Source organism: Amblyomma americanum, chromosome 3, assembly GCF_052857255.1.
Source record: "Amblyomma americanum isolate KBUSLIRL-KWMA chromosome 3, ASM5285725v1, whole genome shotgun sequence".
NCBI lineage: Eukaryota > Metazoa > Arthropoda > Arachnida > Ixodida > Ixodidae > Amblyomma > Amblyomma americanum.
Genome location: NC_135499.1, coordinates 174,819,301 through 174,834,667, shown reverse-complemented (window position 1 = coordinate 174,834,667; position 15,367 = coordinate 174,819,301). Strand labels below are relative to the sequence as shown.

Here is a 15,367-nt window from a genome sequence, read left to right as displayed (position 1 = left end):
TCTACGTCAAACAAATTTGCAGCTAACACAAAAACATTTACTACTGCAATACATTTTGCCTCCCGCATCCCAGCTCCAGGCAAAATAAAAATAAAAAATATCAGAGAATGACACACTACAATGAATAAAACAAAAATACTGAAGGGTCTTCCTTAACATGAGAGCATACCATATATATATTACTCAGCATAAATTGCAAGAACATTATTAAGAGTGAAAGCTTAGTTCTCATTTGATCCAATGTAAAGAAAGAGTACAAAAACTTAACAGCCACTGCAACATTTTTATGACATAATAAAACCTACAAATATTTAAATCTGTGCCAGCATTTCTTATCAGGCTAAGGATGAACTATCAGTGTGACCTTAGAAATAAACAGGGAGAGATGTCACAAAAAAGGGGCAATCAACTCTATTTCTTCCCAATGGTCAGCTCTGTGATGAATGAGAGCACTCAGTGAAGTCCTTATGCAAGTGAACAACCTCTTACCTATTGCTTGCGCTCAGTGCATCGACAGCAGGGTAAGGGCCCTGCACAACTTTGCTGTCTCCATGCTCCAGCTTCGACAGCATGTTCTCAGTCAACTGGGGCTGTGGTAGCGATATGGGCTGCACAAGAGCAACACAAGCCTCATAACAGTGCACATTTAAATCCCACATTCCTGACGATCAAGGAAAGCACCCTCAAAGCTCTGTTTCACAACACAGTGTTAGACTTTCCATTTGTGATGCACAATCATGCTTTAAAAAAAAGCAAACTGAAAATGCACTGCTGTCACTCAGCAACTGCAAGAGCACTGTCCAAGAAAGTGTTGGCAGTGAATACGTTAGCACAACCTAACATCACGCAAAAACAATTCTGCAGTAGGTACTAAAGCAAACTTTATCATTTGCAAAGAAACTTAGTCGTCACTGCATATCTGATGTCATTCCTGCACCCCTACTTAAGCTCCTACAGCTAAATTATTCTTCAAGCTTCTTCTTCGATGCCACAGCTTGAAACCACCTTTAAAACGACCTTCATCGTATCAGAATTTAACCAATTTCCTGTGAAGTTCACTTCAGTTCCTTTCCATTCATTGCGCACGAATCCATTGCGGTAAGTTGGTGTAGTTTGCTTTTTCCTTGAGACATAAAGAATGTTGCCTTTAACGGTTTCACAGTTAGAACCCCATTTTCTAGAAAAATTAAAAACAGAGAACATTGAAAGTTCTTCGGCTTATGTTCCAACAAGGACTTGTAATTTTTTTTCTTACCAGAAGACAATGAAATGCACCCCATCACTGCTACAGAGTGCATGAACCTTAGCGACATTACAAGCAACACGACAGCATGAAAAACTGCTAGATTTAATAGCCACCAAGAGAAAAAGATGCTCCAAAATGTGCAGTATGCTTGTATTTTCTAAATGCTAAAACTGCAACACCATGCGAAACCCAGTCCTGTTCTCTGTACAGCGATGATTACGTTTTGAAACAATAAACAAGACAAGTGACTTTTTCCAGCTTTGAGTAGAGGAAAGACAGCAATCAAGGTGCTAAGTTTACAGTCTTTTACATGACCGACCAGCCTTCTGCTGAAATTTATAAACTAATGACATTATCGCACAGTTTATCTTCTTCAGTGGTTAGAGCGCACAATGATCAGAATGGTTGCAGTTTTTATCCAGTAAACATGATACACAGGAGCAGTTTTTTATTGCATACTTAATGTCCTCGTGGTCCCAAACATGCACCTACTTCAATAAGTACAAAAAAACGACTGTTATATCAGACACACCATATACTCTTGACTAAGGGCTGCATTTTTTCGTGGGGAAATTTGGTGAGGTGCAGACCATTAACGAAAGTAGCATTTTTTTTATCTCCCGTTCCCAACTATATTCTGGGGAAACTACTTATAGCTACAGGCTGACATTATACCTAGCACCTAGTTGCAGATACCTTTGAGGTTGTTTATCACTATCGCTATTGCCACCACTTGGGCCTCAAAATAAAGTCATCTTTGGTTTTATCCATTCCATTAGAAATTCTTGTAACTTGAAGACTTATAACAATAATGGAAAATAGCTGCACAGCGGTGAATACTGTAAAGTGATAATAATGGTAGCAGCCGGCTGCCATCGTCACCTGGCATCTGTAGAATTCTTTTGGAACGTGCCATGCAAGGCTTTTCACACACTTGTGAAACGCAGCTGCTATCTGTAGACTTCTTTTTTGCCCAAATTATTGGCTGCCGAGTTGGAGGATTGGCCCATACATGAGCAAGGCCCTGAGTCAAGTGTATATGATAACGCATGTGTCAACGTCAGAGTTAGACGTTCAACAACACACATTCAGAAAACATGTGTGCGACATACATGCCTGAAGGCACACAAATTTGGAATACATGGTGGTGCCACAATGAGTGAGACAACTTATCGACACAACAATAATATCTGATGTACCACAGTGGAATGGGTGCATAATGTGAAACATACGGAGACCAGAAAATGATGAACAAAGGATCAAAATGCTTTTCACATGTTAAATAATAAAAAATAGCGCACTTTCGACACTCACTTTTTCACATGCTTTCGGCACAGTGTATATTACATTTAAACAGTTAAGTCAAATACACTTCAGGGACATTCAAAATTGGATTACAATACTGGGCCTTTCAAAGGATTTCCAAGGAGACATGCAGCCAACTTGCATACCTTGAGAGTCCCGAAACTATGATTAAGGGACACTGAGGAAAAATAGAAGTTTGCCTGCATCGACTGTGTACCGCGCTGTAATCACAAAGAGACCACTCTAACAGTAAAACAAAGTTTTTATAAGCTACAGACTAAAAAATGAAATACATGTGTCGCCATCACCAGTCAATTTCATAAATCATATGTTTCTGTTGACAGCGAAATTTGGCAGCGAATCGCAGAGACTACACTACAGTGCCATTTCCTTCAAAACGGTAGCAATCCAGCCCTTTCTGTAAGGACATTAAGAGTTTAAATCAAGTGGTGGGAAGATTTTTAAATCTAATTTTCTTGGCAACAAATGTGTCTTTCGCTGCCAGGCAGGCATCAACGTAGCCACAAAGAGCCACAGCATCAATTTTTAGTGAGAACAATAATTGGTTGAGGGTTGTGATCAATGCCCCTCTAAGATTAGACAATCCTGCAAGTATTAAAAAAAAATGAACAATGCTATAAACCTTGAAGAAAGTCCCTTTACACCTATAGTGATAAAAACTGAGTTTGGCTTTAAAACCTAGACAACAATTTATACAGCACACAGATTCATCTTCTTGCAGCATGTAGGCAAGCAGATAAACAACATGCCTCAATGCTTGAAGACGACATACACACCAAAGGTGCAATCCTCAAAGAAAAACGAAGCCTGCACGAAATATCTCTACTAGTTCAACCTGGAAGTCAAACTATCAAAGACTAAAAATATAGTGTTGCAAAAGGCTAGAAACTAAACTGCAATCATTAAACATTGCTATAAAACATTAAAAATTATATACAAAGTGTACCTTGAATTATGCTTTGCATAAAGTTTTTATTGACATTTCACTACAGAAAACTATGTGGCTACAAACATACTGCTACAAGGCATTTTCTTGTGCATTACAAAAGGCAGCCGAGTACCGAAAGTTTGTAATAGATGCTTCTCTTCGTGCCACTAAGCATTTCAGCAAATAAACAGCAACTGCACAGTCTAAATGATAAAAAAAAAATTCATAAGAAAAAGCAAAACTACTGCAGCAGGCATCCACACAGTGGCAGCTGCTGTGTACATCGTGCTATGCTACTATGTGCAAGCAGCTTGCTTTTGACATTCGAGACTTGAGTGACGATATTTTTTTTTTTTGCTTTGTCTTCACATACGCTATAACTGCTTCATTTTTCTTTCAGAGCAAACAGAATAAACTAAGCAAAGAATGGCTGAATTTGAAAGAAAAAAAAATCCACGCAGTACCAGGTGCCTTGGGGCCGTCACACGAGTTTTCAACAGGGGCAAACTCACATACGAAGGCCAGGCAGAGATGGACGGGTGTGCGACGGCGTGCACAGAAGAGCGTGCGCCACGGCAACGATGCGCTGGTCCTTGCAGGTGCAGAGTGGGGGAGGAGGAGGACACAGCAGTGGCCGCAGCAGCAGCAGCAGCAACAGGCAGTGGTGGGAGACGGAAAAGAATCGACAGACCGTACTTACACACACCTCGTGGTATATTGATGGCTTGCTAATGCTTGGGATGTGGTACATCGTCGTCGCTGGCTTGCCCTCATGGTCGAGGATTTGCTGTCAGCCATGAGAAATACAGTGACAAGATTACTGTGATGAAATTTCACAAGAACCACCTGCACAAGTCCCAAAGTGCACAACAAGCAGTGACGCAAGATACACGACTGGTGACACAATATACTACAGCACAGGTACTGCATTTACTCACATTATGGATGCACACTTAACAAACGAACAGACTCTCTTTGTTGACAAAACATCAACTTTTGCTAACACATATTACCCCACGTAACGACCACACCCCAAAATTTACATATACTTTCTTGAAGCAAAAGTACACTCCTCACCATCTGATACCATATGTGGCCATTGGAAAACTGAACCAAGTAACTAATAGAACTGCACAAATTAATCTTAAATATTCCATGGCCTTAACGCTACTGTGCAGATATAAAGAAAAAACTGTGCAATGCACACGTCAAAGCATTAAGTAAGGCACCCACTACAATACCAGACATCAAACACTGTAGTACAGCCACAGTGCCACTGATGTCATGCCTATTTTCAGTGAAGCAATAAATGCATTTATTTCACAGCAGCAAAGAACACATTATGTTCCTCAGTCAACCTGAGTTTAATTAAAATGTAAGCGCAACACTTACCAAGTTATAAGCACCCAGCAAGAGGATTTCGAGGCAGTTCAGGGACTAGAAAGTAGAGAAAAAAACCCAAAATGAGAAATCCCACAAAAGCATATCAAGGAACCAGAGTAAACTGATTTAGTGCTATGAAGCCCCTACAGTGCCAACATGAAGCCTTAATGGCTAGCAAGCTGAATGACACAAGGGTGTTGGCACCTTCTAGCATACTATGATATTACACTGTCCTGAAACTATTATGCAGGAGCATATCTTGCCTGTGCACAGATTTTACAGTCACTCTAAGTAAGAGGCTAGGAATCACTCCATGGCAAAGTACAGTGACATGCAAAAATGCAAATCATTTCACACTGTAGGATTGCAAAAGCAAAGAAAATAAGAAAACTAGACCCGGACAATCAATACGCCGATCTTTTAGTTTGAGATGTGCACTCGGAAACTGAGACCTCACTACAAAAATCACCGACAGCACAAAGAGCTTCAAGACACTTTACTTTTGAACTGCCTTTAATTCTCATATAGGCACTTACCGTAAAAACCGGAATATAGGTCTAACTTTTTTTTCAAAAAACCATGGTGAAAAGTCGACCGCCGTCTTATATACCGGTCATTGGCGGAAAAACTACGGAAGTCTTGCAACAATGGGTGGCTGAAGTCAACAGCCTCCATCACCATCGCCATCAGCAGCAGTGCCGCCATTTTGCACTTCCGTAGGTGCAAAGCGGAAGCCGACGGCAATTTACCGTCGCCTTCAAGAAAAACGCGATTGAGTACGCGGAAGCTCACAGCCACCTGGCGGCACAGTGCGAATTTGGAGTATCCGAAAAGAGCATTCAGTACTGGCAGAGGCAGAAGCTGCATACTACAACTTGCAGCAACCAAAAGAAAACATTATTTCATGGGCGAACTGCAGCGTATCCAGAATTGGAAGGAAAGGTTGCGCTGCGTGCAAGATCGCTGCCTGTGTCTGCCGAATGCATTCACGTGAATGCGGTAGAGATCGCGTGTGCCTCTAGACTCACGAGGGCGCAAATCAAAGGCTCGCCATCCAGCATGCGGCAATTCATGAAGAGGAAGGGCTTTGCTCTATGGCGCCGTACTTGTGTGTGCCAGAAACAAACACGCGGGTTGATGGGTGCGCGATATGGTTAAAAAATTTGCCGGGTGTACACACGAGCAGCATTTTAATGAAAATAAAACTGTCACCATTGTACAACCTGTCGAGTCGCATTTGTTTCAAGTATCTTTCGGTACTTTTTCCATTGAATAAGACTTTTTTCATTTTTAGAATTGGTTAGTTAGGGGGTCAACCTATATTCCGGTCCAACCTATAGTCCGGTTTTTACGGTACTTTCCTGAAACCAAAGCAGTATTCATGTGGAGGGAACCCACTGAGGAGGGACATGCATGATGTCGCCGACCGATGGAACTAGCTCCCTACACTGCATTCACACGGGCCGCCACGAGGAGCATCACTGCTACTATGCACACTGACGGCTAAAACAAGGGACACTGCCACAGACATACAGCACAGCATGAGCTATGAACTTGCCGGAGACGCCAAAGAAACACCGTTAACCTTCCACCAAGAAAGGTGCAAAGAGGCGATCGCTTGTGCCAGCCCAGCAAATGGTCACTTCCTCATCGCCAAAGAGGTGTAACGTTTTCAGACAAGTGACACGCACTCTTCTTTGCCAGGGGAAGTACAATTGCCTGCGTATTGCTTAAAAGGTTCTGCAGTGCTCGTACAAAGCAGACACTGTCCCTTTGTTCATATCCCTTTTCGTACTCCCACGATATCAATCAAGCACGGACTAGCCCAAGCAGCCAACATCATTAGTCATGTTGTATGCCAGTAAACCGACAAACTATACTGAAGCAAGGTGAGGGTAAATGAAGGGCATTATCAGGCATATGCTGCTAGAATTCAAGAACATATAAAACTTACAAACTAACCAACCAACAGAAGGATGGCAGCTTAAGCACACTGCAAATGGGGAGCAAAGCAGGCTTCAAAATCAATGCAGTTTATATTCAACAAAAATTTACACTGTACAGTAAAACCTCATTAATTCGGACTTCTAGGGACCGGGAAAGATGTCCGAATTATCTGAAGGTTCGAATTATTAAATGACCCCCCCCCCTTCAAAAGTGCCAGAAACGGTTTGCATCCTAGTGAATTTATTTGGTGAAAATCAAGGTGGCATTCCTCTGCTTTCAAGACGGAAACTGCGTGGCAATGACGATTTTTCAGAATCTCATCACATGCATGCCGCCTGCATGCTCGGGATTGCTAATGCAGGACTGCTCCAGAATGGTAAAGGCAAAGGCCTCCCCTGCCTTTTTCACAGCGCAACACAGGAGCAGTGGAGCCTCCTCACAAGTGGTGTCGTCGCAAGTGAAGAGACGCCACTGCACAAACTGAGAGCAGCGTATGACAAGCGCTCATTTTCGCCCCAATAAAGAACTGAAGAATTGTGCAGGCAGAACTGAGGGAAACGTGTTCATGCCAAAATGGCCAGGGGCCTGATGTGGTGGGGCCACGTCAGATAATGATAAAACCAGTGATACCACAATCAGCGTCCAAAACTGTGCTCAGCTGGCTGGCTGATGCGCTGCTAAGCGATCATCCTCATGGTCTACTCAGAAAAAAACAGAAACCATGCGTCCGCACAATTTTTCGGCGCCGGAGCCCTCTGGACATTGTCATGGCTGCGGTTGCCTGACAAACGGTGCACAAGCACCTCGATGATGTGATATTTGACATGACATGGGATATTAGCACGATCGCTTGCTTTCTTGTCCATACAGTGGCACGGCCTCTGGTTGAGAGCACGTATAAATTAACTGGTGGGAGCCAGCAGTGTCTGAATTAACGAGCGTCCAACACCATAGACTTACATAGGCATTGGCAGGGCCATGTCAGCAGTCCGAATCATCCAGATTTCCGAATTGACGCCGTTTCACTGTAATTACTAATACAGTCAAGTCCGGACATATGGAACCCAGATATTCTGAAACATTGGCTACATCGAATATACAGATTGTGCCTTTGAAAATCCTGTGTAAAAATATAGACAAGTCACACAGCATATCAAACTCCAATTTCACCAGATGTCCGATATCGAATGGCATGTTGCGGCCCAGCAAGTGGCACTTCTAATGGCACTCATAGTTACTTTTCAGGCTCGGAGACGAGTCAGCTGCATGACCTTGGGCACTTGCTGGTAGCACTAGCACTGTGAAACAGCGCAACAAAGCGAATGTGGGGTGTGCTTCAGAGGGGGCTTTAAGTTGGATGGACAAAGGAGCTAATTCCACTGATAGCAAAGGTTTTGCAAGCTAGAAAGGGTCAAACGGAACATTGGTATCGCTGCCACCAGCTGTTTCCACAAGCAAACTGTGGCAACATCAAGACAGTTTTCTGCACTAGATCCCCGAGGCTAGTCTACCGCCACTACTCACTTCCAAACTGTGGCCACAGAGTCCTTTGCAGTCTTGACACCATAAGTTTGAATGAAGTGGTGCGGGAACAAAGAAATGTTTATTAAATCCTGACAGTGTTGTAGTGAAAGGTACCACTGTACATGCAGAAATTCATTGCAAGGACACCTAGGCTTCCACAACATGGTTCGTTCAGGTACAGCAAAGGTACCCACCTTACGTAGGTCCCTCCTGTGCACACTGCTGAGGTAGTTGCCAATTATGCAGGGCAGGAAGAAGTGAGCAAACTGCCGCAGCGCCTCTTCCTGAGCTTTGAAGAAGATGAACAGCTGCTCACACAGGGGCTCCAGAAACTGCAGCACAGAGAAAAGCCCACGCAGGGATCAGAAATGTCAAACCAGTGCGACTTACAGGAGCTCCAAGTAAAAACAGACCGCGAAGAAATATTTTATCACTCATCATTACTCAACATTGTGAATGTCAAAGAGCCTCTGAAATGTCTCAACTCACTGGGCCCATCAGAAAGCTCCCCACAACCACCCTGTTTGAAGCTACAATAATTTATAAAAGCCGAAGGACAACAACTTTAAGTAAATGTGCCAGTGTATCACAGGCATATGGCACACAGTGCTTCGAGTGGCGTGTGAGGTTTGAACTCATGCCTACCTAAACTTATAGAAATTAAAAAACTAATGTTTTTTTATATGAAATGTTTGTTTTACCTAAAAATGCAGAATCGTCCTTTCACTGATGAAAACATTTTTCTCGGTACCGACTTTTATGCCATCATACAATGGTAAAGCTAAAGTGAAGCTTGAAACATTTGGCATCGACTCTGACATTTGACATTTCCCAACATAAATGGCGGTTCTTCATGACAATGCACAAATGTTCTTCACTTCTCTTGCAGAATCACAATGTAGTCGATGCCATCAAATCTGCTCACTGCTTCCAGGGAAGAATGGCGGCTTTTCCTCTAAACGCATACAATGCAGCGCTTGCACAGGAAAAGTGTAGACACTCTTGAACCTATGCTAGCGGGCACAAGCTTTGATATAATAAACTTTTAGAGTTACTGCACAACAAAGGCAGTGTACTTCATGTAGGACGCTAGGCATTTATAGGTTAATGTCGCTAAACCACATGAGGGATAAGAAATATGCCATAGTAAAGGGCTCTGGATTATTTTCAGTCACCAGGTGTTTTTTAGCGTGCAGTGACATCGCATAGCACATGAGTGTTTCTGCATTTTGCCTCCTTCAAAATGCAGCCGCTGTGGCCAGGATTTGATCCCGTGACCTTGGGCTGAATAGCAGAATTCTTTAGCCACTGAGCCACCACAGCCGGTCATTGGTAAGCTGGTATGTGGAGTTTAAAGCTCTGAAGCAACTGAGGTTCTGGGGATGCCTTGCGAAGAATGCAAAGATGGCTGACAAAATTAAAGCAGCCTTAAGAAAACCTTTTGGAGCGTCTATTGAACTAGAGAAATATTGGTTCTTATAAATGCATGTGTGCAGCTCCTTCCATAAATTATTACACAGTAATTTTTAAGAACAATTTATATACTACACTCATGAGGTTGGTGCAAATGAAATGAAAGAAGTCTACTGAATACAGCTCAGCACTAGCAGACATGCACAAAATGTTGGAAACAAACTTTTGCAACAAGAAAAAGCAGAGGTGCACATTAACGCTATTCACTGATGAAGTGGGATGGTGTTTACATTTCCTTGCTTTTACTTTTTTAGAATCATTACTTCGAACAGGCTAAACATTGAAAACAGAAGAACTGTGGGGTATTCCTCGCTGTGAGAATTACGAGTAGAGCTGATGACAAGGGCGTGAGCATTACAGATGGGAAGACAGAATAAACGAGGTCCAGAGCTAGAGAGCTTTCTAGGTATCCATAAGGTAATGGTAGCCACTGTATTTGGGTCAGTGGGAAAGGCACAATACTTACATCCCGGTGGAATTCCTTCTCTTCTAGCACCAGGATAACAGCCTCAATCAGCTCATTGTTGTCGCGTATTGTGTTAGCAAAGGAGTGGACTTCGGCGTCTGTCACTGCCTGCAAGGTTGGGAAAAAGAAGCCCCAAGTTGTTCCCAAAAGCAAGTCGCCCATTCTCATTCCACAACCAGGGTTTACACCATGTTTTCTGCAAGCCTAAACCTAGCATACTTAAAAAGCAGGTTTTGTTGGACTCAAAAATCCAATATTGCTCCCTTTTAATATCAGAGTGCTCCGAAATCATGTTTACACTAAGTTACAACTGTTTCAAGAAGTTAAAATCTACTCTTTGCTTACTGTCTGCTCTAGCTTAGAAGCATAACTTCTCCCCATCACTTCAGCCAGGCCCCACAGGTCTTGGGAAGACATAACCTCTGTGCTGAAAGTCAAAGTTGCACTGTTTTCTCTTTTTCTCCTGCATGGGGAGTCTTTATTTCCAGCTGCTGCGGTTTCATGCACTCCATGCCAGCCAGAGCCACCAGATCATGCTGCGCTTCTTGCGACTAAAGGAGTGCACTCACTCTTAGACATTTCATGATCACCTATGGTGCTATCACCAGCGGTTCAGCAGGGGTATGTGTGAATGCAGTTAGTTCATCAGTACCACCAGCAGAAAATGCAAACTTGCATTTCACTGCACTGCTGGGCTGTCTTATCAGTGTACTACTGTGATTTGTGTTCCATTTTAAATTTGTGGAAACTCTGTTTTTAGAATGCATATGCATTTGCATTGAATCTCAGACATAACTAATCCTCAGCACCTGCAAACACTTGTGCATTTTCAGACCATTATTATCAATTTTTTGTACTGAATTTATCAAGTTAGCAACTTCTGTTAATCTCCGTTCCAGTTTTTATAGGAGGTCCCACTTTATTCCACGAGTTTAGGACCTACTCCAGTATAATGCTACCTTGTAATAAATACAATGAACACATTATTTAAATAGATTGCAATTCTGATTCCTGCTACCTGATGATAATATATTTTAGTTCCCATGCTAAGGCCTTCGCTACATGCCCCGTAGTGGAGATATGGACTCAGAAAATCTAATGCAGTTGATTCAGTAGATACACACCTTACAATCAAGAAGGAAATCTCGCACAATGGAGTCCGCCATGAGGTACACATCCTCTTGGGCTGGTGGCTGCTAGAATCTTCCTGCAGGGAAATGAAAACAACAGAGACATAAAAATAAGTGTGACTGTATAATCTTTCTCCAAAAGTTGAATAGGCTCAGCAAGCTATTAACCTTTTGGTGTCTAAAATTCTACCTTGTTGCTCAAGGAGCCAAAAATATTGCAAATAATTTATAGTGCAAAAAGGACCATAAATATGGCATCAGAAAAAAAAAATTAGCTTTACTTGCAACAAGAAGAGAAATTTCTCCTGAGAAGTTTCTCTTTGTCACCTTACTCACATGATACCAAGCCGTTGCTAGGCTATGTAGATATGATATTTAGCTTCCTGGCAGTCTTCAGAAGAGATTCACATAAGAGATGTGTGGCTGTACTATGTACTGCAATCATTCTAGCAATAGCTTGTCGCTAACCTTTCTTGTCCACGTGCAATGGCTGGTCAACTGGCTTCATATAGCATATATTTTTAACCTAAAGAAGTGAAAGCAGCCATGAGTTTGTTATGTCATCACTTAAAAAGGTGTTTCCTTAAAACAGGTGGCAACAGAAAGATCAGAGCTGGCATAGTGTGGGGGAAAAAAATATTCTAGGTATTGCTTTGCAGCAATGCTAGGCATTTTAATGGTCAAGGTCCATTTACATTTTTTTTGGTTATGTGGGCAAGGTGATTGTACGAGACTAAAATCTAAACATAGCAGATCAAAAGAGCCAAAGCTTTGAAATCAAAATGCTTCCACATGTACAATGCACAAGTTGAGAGATCAAGGGCCAGAACACAGTCAGATACTGAACAGCAAGAATGCATATCCGCTGCTCAGCTATTCACATAAAATATGAAATCCGAAAACAACAGTTTTTTTCTGCTTTCACTGTGCGTACCACCTGCCTTGCAATAACAACCATAAGTACAGATGGCAGTACGATATTTAACACTTTCAATTGAGACCAATCTCAACACTTCTGTTGTCCTTTTAGTTTCTATGCAATCTGACTGTCTCAATTTCAAATTATACTTTTCAGTGGTCCACACCTATTGTTTCCTTGCAAATACTTCTACAAAAGCAAATAGGAAACTTCTTTCCAAACAATAAGGAAGATGAACACAGGGATTGAACAAATGTCCTTTGAATAAAACGTAGGCAGTTTATGTATTGCGGCAAAAAAAGGCAATCAAAGTAGCTTTTCTCTTTCTTGATCACAGGACCGGTTGTAAGCTGCCAATTGATTATGCACGGATAATCGCAACACGCTTGCTGACATTCCATAAACAAACCACAATTGGGCCTACGTCAGAAATTTTGGCTAAGATGAAAGTGCAGTGTAAGTAACCTAATAACATGCCTCCTAACAACAATTATATGATGATTATATAGCAATTTTGCCCCGTATAATGCTCAAATAAATGCCTAAATATTAAGGGAAGAATAAGTGGTCCCAGAAATCTAAAACAACATGAGCCTGCTGTAAGTGCACTGCGTCAGGATTGTGAGGCGGGCATGTTTCACAGGGCAACACAGGGAAACCCTTCCAACATAAGCAAGTAGTGATCACGTTTGTCAAGTTTATTTCCTCACTGTTAGCTCACAACAGCTTTCAGTGATATATAACAGTAAGCAGCAAGTGCATTCAGAAGCCCTGTGCCTGAAAACAGCAAGGGAATATTGCAGACAAGGGAAAGGGTGTGCCATAAATGATGGCCACTGTACCAATACATTAATGATGGCCCTTCCTCGTTTATTCAGGTTGCCAGCTCGATCTTCCCACCTTCCGCAAGGCAGCACTCGGAAACACTAGGAAAAAATATTACACGAATGCAGCTGTGTGGATCAAACCAGGAGCATACAGGAGCTTTGCTGGGAGGGAGTGCCTGCTCGAAATTGTCTTTTTGACCACCTCCACAAAAAAAAAAAAAGAAGCAAAGGCATGCTTTAGTAAATTGTAGGATTTAACGTCCTAAAGGGACAATTAGGGTATGAGGGACCTTGTAGCGGACAGCTCCAGATTAATTTAAACCACCTGGGGTCTCTCTTTAATGTGTACTAGGCCTCCAAAACTCTGGTAGAATGACAGATTGCCCTTGCAGCTGAGCAATAGGCGCTCAGTGCTGGATTCCGCTATTGAAGTTTACAACGCAGCGAGAAATCCCACTTCGTCCTTTCTGGATTGGCCAGGGCGGAAAACAGCACGTTTACCTTCCTCTAGCATGGCTACCTCCCTCGTGCATAGCCGATAAATGGCTATTTCGAAAACGTATGGTCCTTGGTGTACGCTTGCGCGCGTAAGAGTGGACAATGACTGACGCAACTTTCTGCGATGCGCCTTTCTTCGTCAGATCGCCCACTGACTGTTCAATCCAGCATGCAGTGGGGCCTGACTTGAAGACCACTATGCGATCGAGTTAACAAGGCAGGAATATGTCAAACTTTAAAGATGAAAAACGCAGAAAAACAGAAAAGGCGGCAATAGCGTGATGCGCGTACAAATTTCAAGACCAGCCTTCCGTTTACGGCTGCGCGAGGCGCTTTTGGAAGACCCAAAACGTGCGCGTCATTCAGCGACGAGCACACTTATAGATTATCGATCGTTTAAATGTAATTAGCGTAAAGCAACGCCGCATGCACGTGACCTTAGGACAGAACGCCCCACCCTCAAAAGTCGAGGATGGTCACAACTCATGATTTTTTTTTTTTTTAGGTGTGCGGTATGTCCTTTCCTCGACCACTGCTCTAAGCTATTTCTTTCATGCTTGAACACCCTCCATCAGCACAAGCCGATTCCGGCTTTCGTACCGATAAAAATAAGCCCTGCTTCGACGAAAAGCAGGTGGTCAGACAAGGAAATAAAGCTCATCAAGAGATCCAGTGACCAGGTGAAACTTCTTGCCACTAGGTCACCAACAGGTGGTACGTTAAAGGCCACAAACGATGTTACTGCCCTCACGTAAATACAAAAAGTGCGTCCGGAAGCTCGAACAGTTGTACTACGTTAAAATCCTGACATCGCCTCTCGGTGCAGCGGAGTGCGATATGACAGGTGCCTCCAGTAACGGATCACGCGATGCTAGGCGGCAGCGCTGAATGAGTAAACCACTACACCACTCCGGAAAACGGAAAACCAATACCTCGGCCACTGCCCCGATCAGTAGAACGTCGATCGCACCAGCCTCAGTCACAGAGATCTCCAAAACTTCGCCGCGCTTATCTAGTCAGATGAATGTGCTGTTCAGGATTAGTTTCATTTCCACTCACCCGTGGATGCAGGGGCCAGCGTCGCTGGAAGGCCTAGTATTGCGATGGACTTTGTCTGGGCAGAGTGTTGCTTGATATCAGGTTGCTTTAGTACGCTGCGCAAGCATCGAGATATCGCCCCCACAGATTTCGGTCTCGGTCACGATAAGACTACACAGTCCGTGAGCGCGTAAGCAACGATCCCGAGCGCAAAGCGAGAGAGTGTCGCCAACGGGGTGGGCAGGCCATTGGCGCGTCGCTGGCCCCTGGCTCCACCTGGATTTCGCTTTGGTAGTAATCGACCGACTTTCAACTGAGGAGGGCGCAAGTAGTTAGTGCAGTTTCGGTTTCGTTTCTTGCTTTTTACCTACTCGCCATAGACAAAGCAGTCTTGGTTTTCCCGCGCCACTTGCACTGCAGGTTAAACGAGGACAGAATCTCAGATATCTGTCTGACGGCTGCAGTCCTCGAGACAGGAAACACGGCGGCGCTTGTAGAAGGGATACAAGGTCATGAAATACCAAGAGTGGCCGAATACAAATATCTTGGGATATGGGTAAACGAAGGGCAGATATACATGGAAAAGCACGAACAGCCTCTTAGGGTAATAGGGCGAAGAAGTGCCGAGATAAGTAAACATAGGGAATTATGGGAGTGCAACA

General features: G+C 43.1%; 1 protein-coding gene across 2 annotated transcripts in view; it reads right to left on the bottom strand.

Moving 5' to 3' along the window:
* Hyccin (PI4KA lipid kinase complex subunit hyccin) overlaps positions 1 to 14,967 on the bottom strand; it is a 32,028-nt gene extending 17,061 nt beyond the window's left edge. The window contains exons 1-7 of one of the 2 annotated variants that reach the window (XM_077658851.1): positions 14,727 to 14,967; positions 11,418 to 11,500; positions 10,294 to 10,401; positions 8,549 to 8,686; positions 4,893 to 4,937; positions 4,207 to 4,287; positions 490 to 608 (exon numbers count right to left, since the gene is read on the bottom strand). In XM_077658851.1, the coding sequence (XP_077514977.1) occupies positions 490 to 608; positions 4,207 to 4,287; positions 4,893 to 4,937; positions 8,549 to 8,686; positions 10,294 to 10,401; positions 11,418 to 11,459 (533 nt within the window). In that variant the 5' untranslated portion in view covers positions 11,460 to 11,500; positions 14,727 to 14,967. Of the gene's footprint in view, positions 1 to 489; positions 609 to 4,206; positions 4,288 to 4,892; positions 4,938 to 8,548; positions 8,687 to 10,293; positions 10,402 to 11,417; positions 11,501 to 14,599; positions 14,707 to 14,726 lie in introns of those variants that run through there. The other variant, XM_077658852.1, reaches the window with a different exon arrangement.
* Positions 14,968 to 15,367: the final 400 nt, after the last annotated feature.